We start from the raw sequence: 24,701 nt of genomic DNA, 5'->3' as shown, positions 1-24,701 counted from the left end.
GTATTAAAAGAACGTGGAGTAAACAAATAGCTTTTTTTAATGATTGTTATATTGTTATGATATATTTATTATGTATTGTTATTCAAATACAGTAATAATATTTATATAGACTCCAAGGTTAAACAAATAGCTGTGAATAAACGCTTTTAAGAAAACAACTACTGAAATATGATGAATCGCAGTGCCTCTAACATCATGTTCAGCAGGATTTAAACACTGTGTTGGTTTTATTTGAGCTTCCGGGACTCTGCAGGTTTAAATCGTGACATGTTTGTTGTGTTGATTTTTCATTTATTTTTTTGTGGTTAATCCAGAATAAACATAATACAAACGAGAACACTTAAACAACACTTAAACAGGTCTTAAAGCTCTTAGCGTTCACTGAAACCTCCGGAAGTATAGAGACCGCGGGAAAATGTCGTCACTTCCTGTTTTGCGAAGCGGTTCGGGGTTGGCGCGATTGTTTTTGGAGTAAGCGGCGATCTACATCAAAACCGGGTTTGTTTTTCAATCCTCACGCGGTCTGAGTTTGGTGGCACAACTTTTTGTTTTTGAGGTTTACAGCGAATTCGGTTTAAAATGTTAGTAAAGAGTTGTTTTATTATTATAATTATTTTTTATCAAACGCTTTGGTTTACACGGCTAGCTAATGTATCAGGCTGTAGCCCTAACGGATGCGCGCTCCCTTTCCAAGTGCACTTCTACATAGTGTACACTCCCAGCTGATGTAGCCTGTGTAGTGCACTATGAGATAAAGCCGTGTTTATTAGGATGCAGCCAGTGTTAAGCTAATCTAGGTGAATGTTAGCTGGCAGGTTGTCAGTTGAATGTAGGTTCTTAAACACACACACGTGTGTACCTTTTTAAAAATGTTTTTCCTCATTAAGTGTTAGCTCACTATCTGCACAACATCTTTCTACCTTTATCTGGGTTTTAAAAAAATATATTTTGTAAAGAACATTTAGCATCTAGGCTAGTAAACTCCAGCCTGCTTCTCTTTGTTGTTGTGGCTCCAACCTAAAAGTTGGCATTCTCATTAACACATTATGTTCCCTTCAGACTTCTCGAGCAATGTAAGGCGTGTACTGACTGACAGAGATGGAGACGAGCACCATAGATGAGCTTTATGGTGATCTTGCTCAGGGCCATCATGGTAAGATTATTACACACAGTCTAGTGATGCTTGATGTTTTGAGAGGATTGACAAGAGTGTGGTGGTTCTGTAGGAATCCCGCATGTGATAAACTGGTCTACACGTTATTTAGGGTACAGCATCAACGTCAGAGCGGTCGGTCATCATCGTTATTATTATCATCGTCATCAGATCTGATACGGCCATCCTCACAGACTACGTTGACATGCATTTGGAAACCGAGCCGTGCTGTAAACGCCTCGATCCGATCGCCCGATTCAGATTGAGACGATATTCCGATTCCCCAAATTCCGACTCCCACGCCTGGGGTATGCCTGTTTTAGTCTGGAAATCTGTTGCATGTAAACCCCTCATTCAGAAAATCTGCTGAAAGGAGATATACGTGCACACTCGGTCCACGAGGAATTGTGGGTATTAACGGCATCTTGAATCTCGGTGGGAAAGGAAAAGCACACGTGTAGATAAGGACATATTCCGATGCCCGCACGGATATAAACGTCGTATTCGGAATACGGCCGCGACCCGAATGCAGACGGAATTTGACGTGCGCGTAAACCGAGACGAATGCCGGCAAGTTTTTTTTACTCAACGTCACGGGCGATCGGATGTCTGTTGAAGGAAATTTTATTCACAGACTTCAGAGTTTGAATAGCTGTAAATATAATCGATATAAAATAAACAAACAAAGATTCAAAATATATATTACCCACGATACGATAACGATGTTATTTCATATCGCCCAGCCCTGTTACTTGTTAAACGTACACTACTGTACACAAGTGTGTTAACGCGTACACGCGGCGTTATTTATAGAGACTAAAATATAAGCCAATTAAGTTTCTGTTTGTCTTCTTGACTGTTAAAAAAACATGCAGAGAGCAAATATTAAATATATAAAGGAACGCACACATGGCAAAGTAAATTACTAACGCACTGGATTATTTTCAAATTTAAGCAACGTGACCGAGCTGATAACAACCGGACCGGAGGTTTGAACCGTAAGACTGATAATCAGTACCCGATTCCGTGTGTTCATATTCATCCGTAAATACAGTCTCTTAATTGGGCTTTGTTTGGTGAAAACTGAGCTACATTTGCACAGAATTAAAAATAAATAAATAAATAAAGAAAGGGGAAATTATTTAATCTCCAACCCTGATTTGTTTAGATTCTGTCCTGCATTATGATGAAGACTCTGTGGATATTTACTCAGGACTTGAGGACAGTCCCAAGAAAAATACAAATAAAGGTGGGCGTACTTATTATTATTATTATTATTATTATTATTATTAATATTATTGTTATTTACAGTAAAGACAGGCGTGTGATTTAAGCTGTGGCGTTTCCTTCATTTGGAACGTTGAGAGTCGTGTGCCGCTGTTGACCGCGTCATCTCGGTGTGTTTGTTTCTCCTCAGGCAAGGACGGCGCTTTTCTTTCACCTACCAGGGCGAAAGAGTCGATGGATTTGTATGAGGAACTCATCACCGAAGAGCGAGAGGAGAAAGACGCTACCTATAACGAGGTTTTAATCCTTTTTCTTTTTAATGCTAATGCTAACGCCGTTCTCGTTCACGCCGATAACGGGTCGAACCTCTTGTCGGATTTCGTTGCAGTTGAAAAGCAAATTCGTCGCGGCACAAAACCAAGTGCAGGATTTGCTCGCGAAGTTGCAGCAGATGCAAACTAAGGTATGTAAGTGTCTGTTTTTATTACGTGAGGAAGAAAATTATCGATGATGTGCGTGGCGTGATGAAGCGGCGTTACTGTTCTCATGGCGAAGCTGAATGTTTTCCAATAACTAAGCAATTTGTCATTTTTAAAAACTTTTTATTAAGGAACGTGAGTCTTTTTTTTTTATCCGTTTCTAGTTACATTTAACATTGTGGAGCTGTGTAAGTTAGCACTTGCAGTATATTAGTTAGAAACGCACGTTCTCTCACCATCCTCTCTTTACCTCTGTCGTCCTGTGCTGGTATAGAAAATGAATCAACGCCTTCCGACCAATCAGATTTGAGAATTCGGCAGTGCTCTTTGTATAGTAGGGTAATAGAGCAGTGTATATAATAATAGAGTAGTGATGATGATGATTAAACTAATTAGTGGGAAGAAACAACAGATGTGATCTGATTTATTTATTGTTCCAGAACTCAAGTTTACACCAGGAGAACACTCTGCTGAAGAAAAACATATGTGCACTTATCAAAACTGCCAAGATGGAGATTGTTAGGAAGGATGAGGAGATAAGCAAATTAAGCAAAAGGTAAACAATCCTCGGTTATGATTCATTTGTCTGGTGAATTTACAGTGTCCGTAATACACATCCAGAAATGACTACATCTTTCTTTACTGGACGTTCCTGCAGATCGAGTTGGGGTAGTTTCCATCCGTCTGCGAAGGAAAGAGGACAAGATGCCTACAACAGGAGCTTGGCAAGGTTGAACAGCCCCGCTGGTCCTATAAGGGAGTCTCAGGATCTTAAAAGAGACAAGGGAGTAGCAGAGGTGTCTCAGGGAAGACCGTTAAATCAGCCCGGTGGTTCGTCCTCAGCGGATGCCACACCTTCATCGCCTTCGGTGCTCCGAAGTTGCACAAGAAGCAACCTTGAGAACCCTTTAAATCGGCAAAGTAAGGATAGTCATGGTTTGGATTCGCTGCCCAGCACCAGCGTACACGATCACATATTTGTCCGGGGTAATAGAATGTCTGGTAGCGGAGAAAGGGAAAGCACGAGCACAAACTCTGAGACTAGAACTAGGCAGAATGTTTGTGATGAAACGGATAGCAGGAAGGGAGCGAAACAGTCTGGGAAAGAGAGCACCTCCAAAGAGAAGGACGTATCAAAAACGGATAAAAACAGGTCCGAAAGAGAACCGAGAGAGACTGCAAAAAGCAGTTGTGGATCAGGAAACGGTCAGCGGCAACAGCAAGACAATCCCGTAACGCTCAGGAGAACCGACCGCTCGAGGAGTCCTTCCTCTCGTCCGCAGCGCGCCTCCTCCCACTCATCCACCCCCGATGTGTCTAGATCGAACGCAGACGCGCAGAGCAGGAAAGAAGAATTCCGGCATAAGCAAGGACAGGAAAGGCAGAGCGGACATACGGAGGTGTCCAGCTGGAGAAGCGAAAAGGACGGCTCGGACAAGTCGCACCGAAAGACAGAGAAAAGGGGGACGAGGGAGCATCACAGAAAAGAGGAGCGGAGGCAAGAGGGTATGAGCAGTTCCGAAAGGGGACGCACCAGAAGTGACTGGATCAAGGAGTATGAGCAGAGGAAGACTCAAAGTGAAGAAAGAAATCGATCCGATGAAAAGGATTGCAATAGAGGAGAAAGACGAGGCACGAGGTCCGAATCTAGCAAAGAACACGAGCGACAGAGTGTTAAAGATTTGCATACCACAAGGGGGGTGAGTAACAAAGCAGACAAAATGAGCGTCGACGACGGAAAGGACCGAAGCCGCGCCGACGTACGCGAAAATAGACGTCTGGCTTCGCCTGTTAAACCTCACCATAGTGCTCGAAATCTGAGAAAAGATCAAGATGACAAAAGGAGAACATCTGGCAGAAGTGAAGAGTCATCCAGGGGCAAAGCATCAAGCGGTCGTGACGATTCCAGAGGTGACACCTATATGAGTTCTGACAGACATAGTGTCAAAGGGAGGAGCGATAAAGACAAGCGAATCGGCAGTCCAGACCAAACCAAAGGTTTGAAGAACGCTCCAGATAATTCAAGGATCCCCAAAATCAGTGAGGATGGGAGCGTTCAAGCGGACAGCCTCGCAAACGCGAGTGGAAAATCTCCAATGAGGTTAACCAGCAGCTGTAATGGTTCTGCCGTGCCAGAGGAGAGTAGTCCAAAGAGAAAATTAACCTTTATGGAAACTCTGAACCTGACCGTCTCGCCAATTAAAAAGCAAACCAACTTCGAGCAAGCTAAAGATCCAGTTCCTCCATCTCACGAGGACACCCTCGTAAGCAACTCGACTAAGGACGGAAGTTCGTTTGAGCCTGGAGAAGAGTTCTGCGTCATTGATGAAGTAGAGGATGACTCTACGGATAACTCCCTGGCACTCCTTACCAATACAACCACACAGCCGCATGACGAAGAACCACAAACCAGCCTGGAAGTCAAGGGAAAGGAACTTGAATTGCACAAAAGGTTTGATGGTGACCTGAGTGAAACTCTATCTGGGAAGATGGATGGTACAGCTTCAGAGATGCAGGAAGATGAATCCATTACAAAAGCAGATTTTCTGAATTCAGTTGCATGTCCCACGAACTTTTCTCAGAAATGTGTGGTAGATAAGATTCCTGAAGTTCCTGAAGTTCTTTTACTCCCTGAAAGAGCTAAACCAGTTGACAGTCCGTCTGTTCCTTTAACTGACGTTTGCGTCAAAGAACAAGATTCTCAGGCTCCTGTGGAGAAAGACAAGGAGAAGAGAAGGATCGGTGCTAAGAATCCTAATGAAGAAGCCCAAATAGATGATAAACCAGAGGCTTCGGTTCAAAATGACACATCTCAGCAGGAAGTCGCCACTTCTGTCATGGCAACCTCTACAACCAAGACTTGTTCAAATACTGACCCCTTTGTGTCTCTGGAAGTTGTTTCTAGCACCGTCGGTATGGACAATAACCACCAAAGCAAAGAAACAATAGCTGTTTCAGGCATGGAGATCACACCAGGCCTTGAGAACCCGGATCCTTGTCTAGACCCACTGGTAGAGCCAAGCGTCGAGACGATTGACGTCAACACCACAGCCCGAGAGGAGGGAATACCACTTGAACAAGCGAGCTCCTCCGAGCCAGATTCCACAGAGAACGAGATGGAGATCTTCAGGCCTTCTAGGTCTTTAGTGGTGCCTCATGATGAAGATTCCATGATGCTGACCCTGAGCAACATTAAAGTAATTCCAGAAGCCATCAGTCCTCTTACAAGTCCAGTACGCCAGATAAAGAAATCCCAGCAGCAGCGCTTAGGAAAGGAGCCACATGTCAAATGTCTCAGCAAAGGTCAGTATACTATGGGTCTTCTGTATTTTATGGTTTTGAAAACAATTTTAAGTCCAAAAGGGTTCTTTTGATTTGTTTTACTGGGGGCAGTTTTGCTTAAATGTAGTCCAACATTTTCAAGTGATTTTTCAATTGTAGTTGCAGGTCAGATGTTTAGAAGTTATATGCACAAAATGAATTTATTTACTTTTGTTTAAGATCTCTCCACGTCAGCCACTGTGGCAGATAAGGATGCCGTCAAGATGGACATGAACAAAGAAAACAAGAGACCCGATTCCTTAGTCAAGCCTAGCGTGCCGAAAGAACAGCAGGAGGCTCTTTCCACTACCGCTACTGAAGAAGACTTGGAAGAAGGGGAGATTATCAGTGAGAGTGATGGGGAAGGTGCTCTAGTCATTCAGAGTCCTCCCAACGAAAAAAGATCAAGCTTGAGGAATCAGCCCAGTCCCCGATCGCCACGGTTACAGAAAAAATCTCAAACGCCACCCGCTGTTACTCCCAGCCGCAAAGAACAAGAGAAAAACACGGCTTCTAAAGAGAGTCCCTCCTCGAACAAGAGGCGTTTCAAAACCGTCACTGTTCCGCCCAAGGCGAACATTTCAACTTCTGCTGAATTTATGAACATGTTGTTGTTTATACGGTCAGAGTTGAGACGAAAGTACATGAAACTTCATAAAAACGTCACCAAACCAGCTTTTTCCTGCATCGCTGAAATGTCTCAGGCGTCTTTCACCGAATTTGTTGACAGCGTTAACTTTAGCAAATTCTGCAGTCATGGAAATGAAATCAAACCTCTGCTCAATAAGATCATCTCTTCCGTCATGAGCAAGGTCTCGAACAACGGCATCGTGAACCGTATCTTTGAGCAACGAGCCGAAGATCTCAAACAGAAGCTGTGGAACTTTGTAGATGGCCAGTTTGATTTCCTGTTTAAGGAACTGAAAGCAGGACTTAAAGGTGTTCCAGATCTTTCCAAGAATAAACCATCTTTAAAACGTAAGCAGTCAAATCCTAGGGCAGAAGAGGATTTAAATGTGGATTCGTGCAAGCTGCAATCTAAAGAACCTTTGAGCACAACTGAAAACAGACCACATAAAAAATCCAAGGGTGAAGTCGAGGAAAGCGAGGGCCAAAAGGTGCAGGAGAAGATGGCGTATTCAGACAGTTTGCCATGTAGAGGCTTAGGTAGCAGTGGTAAAAACATAAAGGCAACCATGGAGGAGGGGGCCAAGGTACCGGAGGTACCCACACCTAACCAGTCTAATCAGCCACAAGGGGTTTCATCCTCTGAGAAATCTCTCCAAGAAAGTGTCCCCGCCCATGAGAACAAAACCTCCAACTACACCCGCCGTCTTTCTCACAGTGGATCAATACAAGACAGGGCAGACTTTGAAATTCTGACAGAGCAGCAAACGTCAAGTCTGACCTTTAATTTGGTAACTGATTCCCAAATGGGAGATATATTCAGATGCCTCTTGCAAGGGTCCGATCTGCTAGAGACTGGTGATAATCAAAACTGGCCACTCAACACCCCACGGAAAGAAGGTCAAGCCGGAGAGAGTCTCGTCGGCATCATGACACCCAGCAAAATGATAACGCCGTCGAAGCTCATCACAACATGGACATCCATTTCACCTTACAAATTTCAAATGCCATTAAATCCAGCGCTCCTTGATGAAAGCTGCATGTTGGAGGTCCCATCTAATGCTCTTCCTAACCAGCCTGCCCCTGCTGTGGCCACATCGAGTTCCCATCAGTCTTTCTCTATTTTGGCTGAAGATTTGGCCGTATCCCTTACCATTCCCTCACCCTTGAAGTCAGACGGCCACTTGAGCTTCTTGCACCCAGCTAGTGGACAGCCACTGACCACACCAAGCAACATCATCAGTGCCCACTACAGCGAGGATGCACTTCTTGACGAAGAAGATGCCACCGTGCAAGATATTCATCTGTCTCTCGAATCGGACAACTCCAGTAGTCCGTCAAGTGCCAGTGGAAATTGGGTAGCTACAAATTCACCAGTATTCCAGTTCAAACCAAACTTGCCTATGCAGGCAGAGGTAATGGAGAGGTCCAATGATCACTTTATAGTTCGGATCAGACATACTTCTCCTGGGGTACAAGAGGAACCCAAACAGGAACACAGAGAAACGCTGCCATCCGCAGAGGTTTTGTCCTCGCGTACATCGGATCAGAGTCTACCCTTGGCAGGTCAGCCTCAGGTCACCTCAAATGAAGGAAGCGAAGCTGAAATATCAAACAAGAACACCTCAGATGGTGTGCTTGCAGGAGGCAGTCTAGCCACCTTGCCCAAAACCACCGAGAACCAGATCGAGCAAGCTAACGAACATTCTGATGCCACTGGAGTCCCTGCTGCCACAGAACCTGAGCATGGGCTGAACAACGCATGCCAAAGGGTGTCCAGGAAGCGTAAAAAGCATCATTCGGGGCCAAAATCAAAACGTTCTAGAAGAGAGAAATCACAAGACAATCAAGAAAAGCAAAGGCACAAAAAGAAGTCAAAATCGTCCAAGGATAAAAATGAGAAGACTCCATCAAAGAAGATCAAGACTCCATCTCCTCAGTTGTCTCCGAACAGTCTCTCTGCAAAGAACGTCATCAGGAAAAAAGGAGAAGTGGTGGTGACCTGGACCAGGTGAGTGTATTTTAGACTTTGGCTGCTCTAGCTAATGTTGTGTCCACAGTTAGTCATTGCCAAGAATTGAGGAAGTAAAATGATTTATTATTATGTAAAAAATGATGTATTTTTTTTTTCTTCAAAAGGGAGGAAGACCGAGATATTCTTGTTGCACTCAAAACACAAGGAGCTTCTGCTAAAACATTTGCTGCTCTGTCATCCAAGATGGGAAAGTCACAAGCACAGGTATTTTTTATTTGTTTTTTTGTATTTATTAACTAACTATATCTGAGGTACATTTGAGATCTATAGCCAATGCTTAACCTAACATCGTTCCTTTCCTGGTACAGATTGAAGAGCGGTTCACCCAGCTCATGAAACTGTTTAAGAAGAAGGAGAAAATGGAGAGCTGAGCCATTGAGGCTGAAGGATAATGGCTGTCTCTTCTTAATCATGGGGCACGTGCCACAGGCAAAGAAACCAGCAGAATGTTCTCATCACTGGACAAGCTGGAGTGGGTTTTTTTTGGTTGTTGTTTTTTCAGTGTTATTCTGACGAATGAAGCACTGTGAAATAATCTACAGTACTCTGGGCGAGAGTCATTGTTTTCTACTTCGGCGCCTTCGTTTAAGTTCATAGGTCACCCATAGAGTTCATTTAGTGTCATTTTATTTCAGTTAAGGTGGAAATCAGCTGTTCGAGATGAATAACAGCGAAAAGGTTCTTTACAACTTAATGTCTGAACAAACTGAACCTGAGGTGGTTAAATGGCTTTCCATTGAAGACACTGGAGTATCTTTCGCCTAGTACCATCTACCTCTAAGAGATGCCTGAATGAGAAGTATGAGGTGGTGTAAAGCCTGACATACCATATACCTGTGCTCAAGAAGTCTTTTAATTACCCAGAAAATATAAACCGTTACCAACATTATCATACATAAATTGGATCCCTTTTTTTTTTTTTTGGTGCATACTTCTCAAAGACTTCAAATAAACATGCATCCAGTTCATGCCAATTCATAGTAGTTTCTTTCAAGTTAATAATTGATCGGTTGCGCCTTTATTTTTTTGCTCTCAGTCTCATTATCCTGAACTCAGGATAACTCGGGCCTTCAGGCTTGTCTTGTGTATATACGATAAATGTGAGAGTTATTGGAAGGCTTTTATTATGTAATAAATTTACAGCATTTTTATTTTGTCCTGAATGCAGAGATTGCAAGACAGCCTTCTTGTCAGACGTCCTGTTTGAATAAATATTCTGTAAATATTGTAAAATGCAGGAAACTTTTTCACTTTTTAAAATAAAGTTAATTTATTTCAAGTCTGTGTGTCAAAAGCTTTTATTCATCCTACTGCGGTCAGCTACTGTTTACTGATTTGTGTGTGTGTGTGTGTGTGTTCATTGTTTTCATTCTTTATGTAAAACTGAAAAATTTGATTTCCAGTCACCTTAGAATATATCTTGGCGCCATCTTGGATTTTTGGTGTAGCAAAAAATGGCTTGTACTATAGCGGTTCAGAAGATGATGCCTGAATCGTCTGGTTCTGTAAGCATCACTCATTTAATTTTATTAATCTGACTATATAATGTTCGGTTTTAGGTGTATAAACTTAAATATGAGTCCACAGTTGGTTTTGGAATAATGCTGCAGGTGTAAAAAGCAAGACAGGGTTAGAGGATTCAGTGTTAGATGTTGATTCATCTCGGACAGGGAGGAAAGGAGTTTACTTCAGTGCATGGCCCTTAAAACGTCCCACTTCAAAATCTGAATCTAAAGGGGTGACTAGAAAATGCCCCTCCCCTTATGTTTTCAGTGACCGAGTTGTGCAAGCTATTGCCCTGAGGGTGCTGTCCAGCTGCCCACAGATCAATAGAAACCCTGTATTAGTTCATAGTGAGCTTTAGGTCTGGGATTCATTTACTGAAGCTATGCCCAGAGAGAGGAGCTCACCTGCTTTAAATAAGGGAAGAAATTGGTGGTGCACAGCTAGCGTTGTGTCCGTCATAATAACGAATCAGCGCTGAGAGTCATCTTTAAAACAGTCTGAATCGTGTAAGTCTTTCTGTTTTGTTCACTCTTAGAAACGTCCTCAAGGTTTCCTTGGGGTGTTCATAGTTTTAGGAGCATGTTCTGGAAGGAAAACCCTTGTTTTTGGGGTACTTTTAAGGGTTTCCCCCAGAGAGAGAAACTGTAGGACCATTTTAGATGTAACTTTTTTCCCCCCTTAGACTGTATCTACCTCCTTAACCAAAAACTAAGGGTTTGTTTTGCACTCTCATACAACTTTAGGCTATGTGAAACCAAAAATGGGTGATTGGAACTTTTTGGGAAGCATCTTGGAGGAAGTTCACATCCATTCCACCATTGTGGGCAAAATCTGGCTGACCATCCTCTTTATCTTTCGCATGCTGGTCCTTGGAGTTGCTGCTGAGGACGTCTGGGATGATGAGCAAAGTGAGTTTGTATGTAACACGGAGCAGCCCGGGTGCAAGAATGTCTGCTATGACCAAGCTTTTCCCATCTCCCTGATCAGATACTGGGTCCTGCAGATCATCTTTGTATCCTCACCTTCTCTGGTGTACATGGGCCATGCGCTGTACCGGCTGCGTGCTCTGGAGAAGGAGAGGCATAAGAAGAAAGCCCAGCTTAAAATTGAGCTGGAGGGGATGGAAGGCATCTTTGATGAACACAAAAGGATTGAGAAGGAGCTGAGGAAACTGGAAGAACAGAAGAGAGTCAGGAAGGCCCCTCTGAGAGGTTCCTTACTGCGTACATATGTGTTTCATATTTTAACCAGGTCAGTGGTGGAAGTGGGCTTTATACTGGGTCAATATGCCCTTTACGGTATTGGACTGGCCCCACTGTACAAGTGTGAGAGAGACCCGTGTCCCAACATTGTGGACTGTTTTGTGTCCAGGCCAACAGAGAAAAATATTTTCATGAACTTCATGCTGGGCATTGCTGGGGTTTCCCTCTTCCTAAACATCTTGGAGATCTTTCACCTGGGAGTGAGAAAGATCAAGCAGAGCATATATGGCAATGTGCATGGTGGAGATGATGAGAGTCTTTTCAGATCAAAGAAAAACTCCATGGTGCAGCAAGCATGTGTCCTTACAGACTGCCTGCCACAGAAATATGCACACATGACCCAAACATCCTATGCCATAGTGACCGATGAGCAGATGGAAGCTTTGCCACCCCATATGACCACTAGTCACCCTCTGCCCATCCCTGAGGCACAAACCAGTGATGCTCCTGGATCTGAGCACACCAAACAGCCACGTATCTCAAGCCAGAGTGAGTTCCAGGCCAATGGTCAACTAGGGGCCACAGAGCGGCTTTCCACCATGGACAACCGTGGCCACTCTTCCAGCAGCGACGACTCCGGACCCAAGGTATCCGGCCCTCTGAAGGGTGCTTGTCAGCTACCTCGAGCGTCCCTCAGAGCCAGCAACATCGAGATCTCAACATCCCTTCAGAACTCTGCACGCAAGCAAAGTCGGGTGAGTGCATGCAAGGACCTGAGTGAGGAGAGTGATTCGCCAGAACAGTACCCCACAGGTAGGAAAGCTAGCTTCATGTCCCGAGGGCTTTCTGAAAGCAGACTGGCCATTCAACTAGACAGTCCAGTGTCCAAAAGCGACTCAGAGTCAGAGGCCAAGCGGCTAGCTCAGAGTGAAAGTCCTGCCATGACCCCTCCACCTGCCGGTGGGCGCCGCATGTCAATGGTAAGAACCTATTCTCAGGACAAAAAGGTCATCTGCATGAGGTGTATGTAATGACAAGCACTCTTAAAAGCTTCAATCTAGAACCATAAAGCATTTGGTTTATCCCTTTAAAATTCTGTCATGTACTGTTTCTCGACCAGAGAGGGCTTTTATATTTTAGACTAATTAGAGTACTTTAAGTAAGGAATAAAGCATCACAGGGGCATGCTCTTAAAGGAAAATAATCAACAATGTGGTCGTGTGATTTGGCATTAGTTCCTGTTCCCACCCGGAGCTGATTAGTTTCCTATAGCAGCACATACCGAAGTGCTTTATTCCTCTTATACCACAGCAATTTCCCAACTATTCCAACGGCCAGAACTACTGTCATTGCTACTGTTATAGAAGATTAATCAACACCTGCTGACCAATCAGATTCGAGGATTCGGCAACACTGCACCATAAGAACCCTTAACAACCTAAAGAACCTATTATTATTAGTTCTAAAAGTGTAATTGTAAGTGCGATTACTGTAACTGATTTGTAATATGGGTACCTGTTCAAATATGTACTGTTTGTGGTGTAGTACTATTAAAGAACAGATACATGTTCAGTTAAAAAAAAGATATGAACATGTATTTTATATTATTTAGTACACCTACATACATCATATGAATCAGTGCATGTGGTGTATTTCCATGTAATAATAATAATAAGAAGAATAAGAATAATAATGAGATCTTTAATTTTTTTCCCTCTTTCAGAGCATGATCCTGGAGCTGTCTTCCATCATGAAAAAGTGAACTCTTGTCGAAGTGTCAACCTTTCAAAACACCAAAAAAAGTGGGTCATCACTTTGGTTTTGGCTTTCACTTTGGCTTCTGGTATATATATTAGTTTGTGGTCTGTGTAAACAGTTAGTGTCCATTTGCACAGAGCTTTGCACACACACACATGCACTTAATTAGCGACAATGGAATTTTTGCACATAAAACCTGAGCATATTGCACGTTAAAACCATGCTCGAAGACCACAACTGTAAACGTACTATGAACTAGAGCCTTAGTTTCATTCATATGGACTGTATTTTGAATGAAATGATCAATGATTCTGTGGAAGTCTTCTTGGGAAAGTGGACGATATTAATCTTTGGAGATATATCAACACTGAGATTTGACTTCATTTATATGGTCTTCCTGTCTTAAAAAAAAAAAGCTTTTTTTTTCCTCCTTTTTTTTTTTTTTTTTTTTTTTTCTTTTTAAAACTTAATGCAACCTTACCATCTGGTCTTTGTTCTTTTTGGCTTACTGTATATTTATTTGACATGGAATTGTTCTAAACTGTACGTATGTATGCACCTATGTCTTCTTTTGAAATGTTTTGACAGTGACATCGCACTTCTCACAACACATTGGACATGGTTTAAAATGTCCAACGCTAACTCCACTACTAAAACGACATTTCACACAAACGTGTCCACTTAGAACTGTTATAAACGTCGGACTGAAAGTTGTTGGCCTTTTGTGAGGTTTTTGGGACGGCTGTGTAGCTTCCTGAATTAGCTTCAGTCATCAATAGCTGTGTTCTGAACAGCGGTATTGATTAATATCCGGGAACCACAGTCCTCATTAATATACGTCAATACAAAGTTCAGACACACACATTATTGCAGTCTGCTGAAAATGCGACACATTTTCTTATCTTTGGTCTGTTTTTGCACATAATCCAAATCAGTGTAGTAGCAACAGTAACGTCCTTCATCTCCTATAGGTGTAACTCTTGACCCTGGGGTCACGTTTATGCAATTGTAGTTCATTAAATAAGCGATGTTAATGGGAAATAATCAATTTCTGCAATTAACATCACATCCCTGAAGCGTCTTATTCCTTTTATACCGCAGCAATTTTGCGAATGATTACAAGTTTGAACTTACTAACGAACAACACGTCATACTTGTAACCATTTATAGTTACACTGAATGGTGTGGAAGGTCTGCGAGACAAGTTAGTGTTATGAATGATGTTATAAACAGTCATCCCCTCAACATCGTATCTCCATTAGGACGACAATGAGGCAAAAAGTACAATTTGTCATGCTGCAAATAAATTAGAAAAGTGCAAACTCGTAAAGAAGACTATTCTGTGCTGGAAAACAAACTTAAAACTTCCGACTGTTACAAAGTTCTTACACTGGACACTCCTTCCATAAATGTTTAAAAGAAAAAAAGAAAAATCAACATATCAATGACTACACGTTTTAAAATCCTTATGGACGTCGTTGCTGTCGAAACAATAATGTGTTACTTAAAGTAAGTGCATTAATATGAACCTGCAGCTAGAGTACAGAAAACGAATCCATCTGACCAATCAGAATGGAGAATTCAATAGCACTGTGGTGTAATAGGAATTATCACATGTTCATTTTCAAATCTGATTCTCATGTCATAACGGTAGCTTTCCATTGACCTATGACTGCAATATTGCGCACATCCTGCATGATTTCAATATTTCCAATGTTTCAGTGTCTGTATAATCGATGTCATTTTACTCCATTATTAAGGATCTCAAACGCTTTAGAAATACAAACACACACATGAGCGTCCTCCATAGACGGGATAAATGTAGCACATTTTCCTCGATAGATTTCCTGCGGATCTGAATAGGGGGGAAAAACAGAAAGGTAGTACATGATAAGTTTCTTTATTTCATAAACAGAAATGGTGTCTTGACAAAAAATCTGTCATTTATATAACACTAGCAATTGAAATGCATGAAAATGAATTCTGCACAATACCGTATTTACAATGGTTAAGTCAGTAAATTTATTAGGTTCATGTAGCATTTAGAAATGGAAGAAAAAAAAAGGAAAAAAAAGAAAAAAAGAAAAGAAAGTAAAAACTCTAACAGCTATTCCTAAAATTGACAATATTAACACAAAACAGTCAACTAGAAAAAACGGGAGATAGAGAGCAAGCAAGGAAAGAACGGGGGGGAAAAAAAACAAAACAAGAAAAAGAAGAACAAACAAAACTACAAGCCAAAGAGCTATTACACTAAAAATGATGCACCGAAATCTACTAATACAATAATCTGTGTAAAAAGCATGTAGAAAAACACCTGATGTGGTTTGCTGATACAGTCGTTGACCAGTTATGAGAGGTATGAAGGATTTCACAGGTAGATAAGAGTGAGAGAGAGAGTCCGCTCTGCTAGTCGAGAGATGGGGGAGGGGGGGGCCCGGAGACCCCTGCATACACACGTTTCACGTCAAGGTGAACTATGGCCTCTGCAAGTTCTAAGGCAAAAAAGTCGGAGGTGCACTTCTATTCTTCTTACTTTGAAACATCCCCGTCGGGTGAAAAAAAAAACCAAAACGACAAACTCGAAGAAATAAGCATAGTTATCAAAGGACATTTGTTTTTCTTTTGTATCCATTTGGTTAAAAAACATACAAAAATGGAAAGAAAGAAAGAAAGAAAGAAAGAAAAAAAAAAAGAATACTAAACCTAGCTATCCAATTGAAACTCACACTTACTATATACATGGCAAGTTTGATTTGACTCGTTAAAAAAAACGCGTCACCTTGTCTTTGTAAACATTTTTGCTGTTCTACTTTTTCCTCGAATGAGCTCAGCCTGCATGTCCCGCCAAGATAATATATAAAGTTGAGCGAATTGTGAATAACAAGGCAAAGATTTTTCTTCTTTTTTCGTCGATGAGGAAAGCTTTGGAGAGCCAGTGTCAATGTTTCAAAGAAGCAGCACGAAACAAACGAAAAACCCCCAACCCTAGTAACATTATAACACAAAAGCTTAGCTTGTACTTCCTTTATAGCCTTTACACAGAGCAACAACTAATGCAAAAAAACAACAACAACAACAACAAAAAAAACAACAACATTGCATTGCCGTAGTTTATTAACTGCAGATTAAAAGCTTAGTAGACAATTTTTTTCAAGTTCAAACAATGGAACTTATTCATTTTTTTTCCTTTGAGAATCCACAGCCCTCGTTTTTATTCAACAATGTTTTGTGCAAATCAAATTTTTTTTTTTTTTTAAATTCGTCAATTATTAGCTTAAAAACCATATATAAAAAAAGAAAGGTTTACGACCCATTAGCTTTTCTTCAGAAGACATTCTTTTTTTTTTTTTTTTCTAAACATGAAATAAAATCAAATAAAGTGTAGAAATCAAAATAAAAGTCATTGGCACGCACCCTGAGACAAGATACAAGAGCAAATGTGTCACTGTTTAGATGATACAGCTTGGACAAGTCAAACCAAAGCTGATCGACGTGATATCTGAAAGACAGTAGAGATGAAACCGATGAGCTTATTGGATTTGTGAGGTTGTTGATATAAACCAGGTTGTGAAGACACACCACGCCGGCAGACGTTTTGAAAACTTTTACTAGCAGAGACAAAACCAAAATCGTTATGGTTCAGGCAAGAATGCTTCTGGGCTTGCTTCAAAATGCCAATCGCTCATACCGGAGTGACCCCTCGGCTCGTAAGGCAAAGCGAAACGAGTTCACGCGCTATCCGGAAATACGCTTATGCATTCAGTGCTGCCCAAGAGACCAACGCAATACACACTCCATGCATTTCAATACTGTTTTTAACACACCGTTATCGTCCATGACAAGCTACAATGCATAAGAATAAGTGTATGATTTAGAACTTGGACCATATTGGCCTTTTGCAAATTGCAGATCAGCGGTCCTGTGCAGATAAACATAAATATACCTACATGATAGCTCAGATTCCAAACACTAATCCTGGAGAACTTCCTGTCCTGCACATTCGAATGCTTCAACTAATCAGCCAATGACGTGGGTGTGTCAGAGCAGACAAAACACTCAAATGTGCAAGGCAGGGTTGGAAACCTGCGCTTTATCGTAAAAGGTGTGGGCGGGGCCTTCTTTTTAATCCCAATTCCACTTGTTCCTCAAAGAATTCTGACCAATCTTGCTCGCTCCTCCAGTTACAATTGGTGGATATTGACCAGAATATCAGCAAATTAGCGATTTAAATCACAGCGACACTAACTAGGATGAAGTACTAAAGATATTACTAAAGTATCAATGAATAAGCGCTATAAACATGTCAGAGAGAAAGAATTGAACATCAGCTCCTGTATTATAAAACATTTTTAATCGACCTTCTTGTTTATTATTGGCTGAGAAGACTGACGCTCGGGAATTTGTACAAATTTCACCTCGATAAATATGGCCTGAGGTGAAAGTGAACGCTACCAGAAGCGAAATTTGCGAATTTCTGCCAATCGGCCTGTCTTCCAGGAGAATTTTCTTGACGTTTGGTTTGACTGATGAAAAAGCAAGGGAATTGAAATCTGTGATTGCTATAGTTAAACTGTAAATGCTGACACCTATGTGTTAGACTTTCGAGCTTCATATCTGATCTCCTGCATGAAAGAAACCTGGACTTTTTTGTCAGGGTCCCCAAAACACACCTCTCAGTCCGTACAGGATTTCACAGCATTTGTGTGTGAGTGTGTGTGTGTGTGTGTGTGTGTGTGTGTGATTGTTGTGGCCAAAAACGCTTGATTTTGCTGTGATTTTTTTTCAAAATTTGCGACGCAACTTGCAGAGTTTTTTTTTTTTTTTTTGGAAAACTACTTGAATTGGCGAAATTGAAATCGCAGCGATGCTTGTTGGTAAATGAGACCTTTTAGCCGTACTCATGACGATATCACACGACGCGTCTTGGCCCAAATCTGCGGGAACTTTGAAGAAAAAAAAAAATAGCAAGCTCCTGCGAATACTCCTGCCGCGTTTGCTTGATTTTGTGTTCATTTCTGCGAGCGCAAAATCCTGGACGGACTGCCTCTACTTTATGACCCACGTATGTTACGTCCAGCTTAATCCACAGTTTTTTGCTCTTTTTGAAAAGAAAGCTGTGTCAAATAATAATAATTTCTGGGCAACCCATGCGCCTGAATTCCTCAAGGACTACACAAACTTGACTTTAAAAAAGTAATAAAAATATTGAAATGTCCCTTAAGTTTGAGATTTCAACTCTTTCAAAAGGAGAAAATGGCAAAAACAAAACAAAAACAACAACAACTTGGGCGTTGTTAAAAACAGTATTGTAATGCATGTGATCATTCCAATAAACCTTCGAAACATTTCCTATATTCCTTAAAAAGTCCGAAATTTTCATCCAACGACAAAGTAGACATAATTACACAATGTGCTTATCTAGTGGAGCGTCATGCTTTCCACGCTTAGTCTACCACTTCTACAACGAGTAGTGTGAAAACAAAGCTCCATTTATAGGGATGGTTTGCATATGTGTGCACAAACGTCCGTTTGGACCTTGTAAAACCTTTAGTTCCTTTTTTTTTTTTTTTTTTTTTTTGGTACCTGATTAGAATTTCGAAATACTGTCAATATTTTAGAGAAACAGGGAGCGAGAGCAAAGCTAAAAGTCTCGAGAAGAGGAAAAGAACAAGTAATCTAAAAAGCGAGCGCACAAACTAGCAATCACAACAAGTCTAGATCTCTAAAACGCTACAACAGAGCACTCCATCCAGTATTAATGTGTGTGTGTGTGTGTGTGTGTGTGTGTGTGTGTGTGTGTGTGTGTGTGTGTGTGTGTCAGGGGAAACAAATTGACAATCCAAACTGTCAAAAAGATCAAATTCTTAAACACACAAAACCACAAAAACGAGCCGTATACAACTCCTGTGGCTGAATCAGAATGACCTAAATAATATAATATAATATAATATAACATGGGTCAGAGAGTTATTATTAAATATACACTATTCAAAAATTAATCAATGGCAACTTTACCTCCTTATATAACACCAAACAGAGAAGCTTGTCCGAAATTCTGGAAGCTTCTCTAAATGTTCATTACTATTGCTGAGTTACCGTTAGGATTCCAGCAAGTACAAGAAAATGATTCCATGTATATATATATATATATATATATATATATATATATATATATATATATATATATATTTATATATTTATATATATATTTGTCAATTGATGAAAAAGGTGACTTAAAAATATCTGCATTCCTTCAGGTGGAAGCGTCCGAGGGTTTTCGTGAAACACCCCAATGAATAGACAAACTAGAAAACATACAGGCAGCATGCAAATCCTATCACGGATAGAAATCTCTGACAAATATACACTTATAGGGCGAATATATAACGATTGTAAAGGGCTGATAAATCCCCGTCGAAGTTCAAAGGTATTTATTTGTATTTTTTAGGGTTGAAACCAGAGCTCGAATTTAGCTTACTAGACTCACAAATAATCAAACGTGCGAATTAGACACTCTCCCGTGTTGTAGTGTATTGCGAATTTTTTGGTTTTGAGTTCTTGGATATGGACTTTGTTACAATTATAGCCAACATTAAGCCAAGTACTGAACGATCTGGGCTATCTTTTGGAAGAAGATGCGCGCTTTTAAGTGCACATGATAAGTGCTTCAATTTCAGACTTTTTGGGTCCTGAAAGTGAATTCAACCCTTGAGGAAGTGCTAAATGGTCTAAGAGTGCACTGAGATGAAACAAACAAGCAAACAAACAAACAAACAAACAAACAAACAAACCAGGAGTCCATGATCAACTGGTTTTAGAGCACAGGTCCAAAAATCAGAGTCCACAGAGACCTAGATTAGTTTGATCGTGTATTAAAAGCTCACATAATTTTGTCGAATCTTCATAACTTTTACAGAGCCATGCCAAATGTATAAAGAGCAAAAATTTTCTGAATGTAAGTCAGTCTTAGTAGCTCCTACAATCAATGAAAACAGTTTGGATTAATATAATCCTCAATACGAATCCTTAATGAATAGAAGACTGATGTGGTGATGGAGTCAGACATCAGATACACAATGTTTTATCCCAGTAACGCTAGGCACATGGCGGGAACACACCCTGGATGTGACGCCGGTCCATCGCAGACATGTATCTGAAACATTACGCAAACCGAATACTGAGATATTTCAATTCCATAACGTCAAAATTTGTTTAAAATGTAAATAATAGATTCGTGAATTAGCATGTTCCGCGTTAGTAGTGGACTCTGGATTTTTGGACGCGATTGCATACGCTCTTAAAGAAAAAGAGTTCGTTTAGCACCAAGATTCTTCTGTTCGTCCTTCAGGAGGAACCCTTAGGGTTCCCTTTCAGAAACTAGAACCGATAACCATCCGAAGAACCCTGAGGGAACTCTACACACCAGCTTTGGTGACGTGATTGATCATGGGATGGACAGAGTAAGTGCCAGAAACAAACATGGGGTGGGGGAACATGCGAATGATCATTTAGCAGAGCTCACGCACCATTTCCTGTTCCTGGAGGAACACTCAATACTACAATCTAAAGTTTTGACAAAGGTAACAAATGTTTTCTTGCTATTATGCCTTTCTGAAAATAACACCGAAAACATTCAAAGAAGCTGTTTTTGGGTCTTCATGACCATACAACTACACACACACACACACACACACACACACACACACACACACACAGCATCTTTAAATACTGACAAGTAAAAAAGAAGGAAGTTCCTCTGTGGAGATGCGGCTTTTTTCACATTTTGGCGGGGCAAATCTTAAGAAGTCCAAAATGGCATGTTATGCGAAGGTGTTCTACGTTAAGAAAGTGTATGAGAGAGTGTGATATGTATGTATGTGTGTGTGTATGTATGTGTGTGTGTGTGTGTGTGTAAGGCTGTGTTCCTGAGTTTTAAGCACACCCACCGTCGCAGGCTATTTCACTTCACGCAGGAAACAGCAACAGAAACGTTTTTCACTTTCGCAACAAAATGCGAAAGCCGCACCAAAAAAAAAACTGAAAGGGGGGAACAAAAAAAGAAAAAAGAAAAAAGGGAGCACATCTAAAGCACTACCTGTACAGGGTCACTGATACACTCGCCATGCTCCGTACTATATACAATACTCATTCTGCCCAGCAAGCACTTGTACATAACCACCAAAAAATTTGGCTATTGCTGATGCGAGGGGGATATTAACCGTCACGAAAAAGTCTAAATCGGGTCGCTTTTTTTTTTCTTTTCCCGTCTCGTTGTTCATCCTCCTCCATTTCAGTGCTGTCAAAGGCAATAGAGGAATGTTTTTTGTTTTTTTTTTCTTCCGGACAGGGCCGACTGTACAAATTAAGTGTTGTGGAGACACTACAAATGTGTAACACAGAAGACTTTTTTTTTTTTTGCATATGAACATTTACAGTTTAGCTGCTGTAAAAAAACAAAAAACAAACCCCCCCTCCCCCCCAAAAAAACAAACAGAGAACCTGTCATGTACATAATCTGTATCCTTTCCATGAATTACTATAATCGAACATTCAGAATATTTCCTGAGTTTCCTGAATTTGCCGTGGCATCGAAAGTGAGAGAGAGAAACAGTTAGCCACTGAGAGAGAGAGAGAGAGAGAGAGAGAGAGAGAGAGAGAGAGAGAGAGCACAGATAAATCACTGGTGTTAAATCAATCTGGTGTAGCTGCACAGTGTAGGCTTTAAAATGCAACACTGTAGGTGCAAATTTAACACTGCAGATCTTACTGCGAGGAAGTGAAGACGAAGGAAGGATAGACGGCTAGAGAGAGAAAGACGGAGAGATATCGAGCTTCTGCTAGGTCCGTAGAGGCTTGGATGTGAGATGTGGTTGGAGCCGATCCCCTGTGAGCTGGACCGTGACCCGGTTTTTCACTGATGGAGGTCAGTGGCAGGGGAAAAATGCGTAGCACCATTGAGAGAGAGGTTGGTTTTTTTTTTTTTTTTCCTCTATATATTCTTTTTTTTTTCTTTTTCTTTTTTTTTTACGCGAGACTCTTCAGCCGTGCCTGAGCCCGAGAGAACCTGGAGTAACAGTATTGCTGCTGTTAAGACAACTGTAGTGTCAACCGTTAAAAAAATAGACAAAATGAAAAGACACACACGGAAAAAAAGACATAAATATATAAAAACAAACAAACAAACAAACAAACAAAAAGATTCATAGAACACTGGCAGAGGCTGACCATCTTAACACCCCATAAACTTTCAGGGGTTTGTCAGAAAATGTATCGAAATTAAATAATAAGAATTTTTTAAAAAAATAATAAAAAAAGGTTAAAAAAAAATTCAAAACAAACAAACAAAGAAACAAAGAAACAAACAAACAAACAAACACTGTCACTAGGCACAGTCCTTTCTCGGCTGTTCGTCAGTGGTACATTTATCGGTCATCTCCTGACAGAAGTCTACTGTCACCGTCTGATTGGACTGTTCCAAGGAATGACCTGCCTCGATGTAGGCGGAGCTGGATGTCGTCTCCTCCCCCTCGCCATTCCCTACGTGACACTGGGCTGGTGCTGGTGCCTGGTGCGTGTCGTTTGTAGTAGGCGGTTTGACGAATTCAGGTTCGGGCGTGGCGGCTCTGGAGTTGGTGGTGAGGTCGATGCTGGTGGGCGGCACTGACGGGTGGGCGGGGGAGGTGTTGTCAGAGGTGGGCCTTAGGACGGGGCAGTAGTGATGGAGAGACTGGACTTGCTCGGGGCTCAGTGGGACGTCCCGGCACACCTCCTGAGACAGGCAGGAGAAATTCTCCCACAGCTCGCCCATGCACGCCTTCAGCTGATTCCTCTCAGTCAGCAGCTTCTCCTTCTCACATACCTGCCCACCCACACACACACACACACACACACACACATATACATATATATAAATGAAATACGTAAATTGACCCAACTTTGGACTTTACTGCATGGTGTTACCGTTTGGCAACAATTCATTCATCTCCAAATGTTCGATAGGCAATAATACAAAACTACTATTTTCCTGTGTAACTGGAAAAGGCAGGCTTTAACTCTGACATGAAAAATGCCGTGTCACATGACCAGGATTTTTATGACTTTTTCAAGATTTAGGCAAAACTACTTAAAGGAAAAAACTGCAACACTATCTGACATAAGCTAATGTTTATTTTTCGTCATTTAAACACGTTTATATATTTGGAGTATTCTGTTAAATGGTAAAATGTCAGCGTTGCCGTATGGCAACAACATGCGATAGTGGAACTGTAGTACGTGCGTTCATGAACTGAAACAGGCCTACGTAGCAAAGCAAACAAATAAAAACCCACTCGGAATTGTAATCTCATACGTTTTGTGTTATTTTTGACATACGCCAACAATTGACCAACTTTCTTTTCAAATTTTTTTAAAATATATTTTTATTGCTTCAAGTAATAACAATCCATGTTCTAATATAAATGTAATCATTCATGAAGTAGAGGGCTAAAGAATATGTCATAATTTTTTATTTTTTAAATTTTTTATCCATTTAGAGTTACGGTTACAAACAAGTTAGTTCCTGTTATCACTTACGTCGCAGCAGGAGGCTTTCCTTCAAGTTCAATCTAATTTTAACACGAAACAAAATAAAGTAAAAAGTACTTGATTTGTCTTAGAAACCAATTTCATCCAGGAGGCTTTATTAAAAATGCCTTTTGAAAAATCTTTCACACTTTTGAATGGGACTATAAATTAAATAGTAGGGAAATTAAATCAGAAAATGATTATTATTATTATTATTATTATTATTTAGAGGTGTTCTCCTCACGTACCAGTTTGCGTATCTCGCACTCCAGGTTGAGGATGCAGTCGAGTTTCCTCTTCCGGCAGCGCTGGGCGGCGATGCGGTTTTTACTCCGTCGGCGCACGTCGTGGATAAACTCGAGCTGCTCTGACGTCAGCTTGTGCATCTTCACCATCATCTGGAAATCGTTGCGTGGAAGATTTGTGATTTGATCGACGGGGAAAGGAAGCTTGATCTGCAACGAGACACGTGTTCGCTGATTAGTCTGGGCTGCGATTAGGACGGTGCCAGAAACGACGGAGACACGGCAACGTACCAAACCCATCAACATGTGACTGTCACCATTAAAGCAAGTCATTTGGCATTACTGGAGTTTACCTTATAACGTTCACAAATCAAAATATCTCTTTTGTGGACAATCTTGTTATAACGTCACACGAACAAAACTGACGCGGCATCTTTTCTCTTAGCTCCATTATTGGCTGTTTTCTGTCTCATCCGGTTACAGTTACGTCCAGTTACATGACGCATCGTAGTGGTGAGAAATTCCAGTGATTCAATTCATTCGGTTTAGCTTATTAATGAGCCGACTCGTGACTCCCAAACA

At 41.1% G+C, this 24,701-nt stretch overlaps 3 protein-coding genes across 7 annotated transcripts in view; 2 read left to right on the top strand and 1 right to left on the bottom strand.

The window, feature by feature from the left end:
- The first annotated feature begins 193 nt into the window (after positions 1-193).
- On the top strand, positions 194-10,182 carry casp8ap2 (caspase 8 associated protein 2). 2 transcript variants are annotated; one of them, XM_053643995.1, is made up of 10 exons: positions 194-498; positions 1,060-1,153; positions 2,322-2,402; positions 2,571-2,677; positions 2,769-2,843; positions 3,300-3,415; positions 3,518-6,162; positions 6,361-8,818; positions 8,947-9,046; positions 9,151-10,182. In XM_053643995.1, the coding sequence occupies exons 2-10, from the start codon at positions 1,099-1,101 to the stop codon at positions 9,211-9,213; spliced, it is 5,700 nt and encodes a 1,899-aa protein (XP_053499970.1). In that variant the 5' UTR covers positions 194-498; positions 1,060-1,098; the 3' UTR covers positions 9,214-10,182. The 2 variants fall into 2 exon arrangements, with proteins under 2 accessions (XP_053499970.1, XP_053499965.1); XM_053643990.1 differs by having other exon boundaries at positions 194-581.
- A 657-nt stretch (positions 10,183-10,839) lies between these two features.
- gja10b (gap junction protein alpha 10 b) lies at positions 10,840-12,812 on the top strand. Its single transcript, XM_053643978.1, has one exon. It carries the CDS (start codon positions 11,109-11,111, stop codon positions 12,579-12,581), a length of 1,473 nt encoding a protein of 490 aa, XP_053499953.1. The 5' UTR covers positions 10,840-11,108; the 3' UTR covers positions 12,582-12,812.
- An 8,938-nt stretch (positions 12,813-21,750) lies between these two features.
- Positions 21,751-24,701, bottom strand: part of bach2b (BTB and CNC homology 1, basic leucine zipper transcription factor 2b) — a 107,281-nt gene continuing 104,330 nt past the window's right edge. For 3 of the 4 annotated variants that reach the window (XM_053643940.1, XM_053643959.1, XM_053643966.1), the window contains exons 4-5: positions 24,123-24,329; positions 21,751-23,170 (exon numbers count right to left, since the gene is read on the bottom strand). In XM_053643940.1, coding sequence (XP_053499915.1) covers positions 22,694-23,170; positions 24,123-24,329 — 684 coding nt within the window. In that variant the 3' untranslated portion in view covers positions 21,751-22,693. The remainder of the gene's footprint in view (positions 23,171-24,122; positions 24,330-24,701) is intronic. The other variant, XM_053643948.1, reaches the window with a different exon arrangement.

This window comes from Ictalurus furcatus, chromosome 2, assembly GCF_023375685.1.
Source record: "Ictalurus furcatus strain D&B chromosome 2, Billie_1.0, whole genome shotgun sequence".
NCBI lineage: Eukaryota > Metazoa > Chordata > Actinopteri > Siluriformes > Ictaluridae > Ictalurus > Ictalurus furcatus.
Note: the sequence above shows the minus strand (reverse complement) of the source record. Positions and strands in the feature narration are given on the sequence as shown.

Coding starts and splice junctions, on each gene's coding strand:
- casp8ap2 (XM_053643995.1), top strand. CDS start 1,099: ATGGAGACGAGCACCATAGATGAGCTTTATGGTGATCTTGCTCAGGGC. Junction 8,819..8,946: donor GTGGTGGTGACCTGGACCAG/GTGAGTGTATTT, acceptor TTTCTTCAAAAG/GGAGGAAGACCGAGATATTC. Junction 9,047..9,150: donor TGGGAAAGTCACAAGCACAG/GTATTTTTTATT, acceptor TTCCTGGTACAG/ATTGAAGAGCGGTTCACCCA.
- gja10b (XM_053643978.1), top strand. CDS start 11,109: ATGGGTGATTGGAACTTTTTGGGAAGCATCTTGGAGGAAGTTCACATC.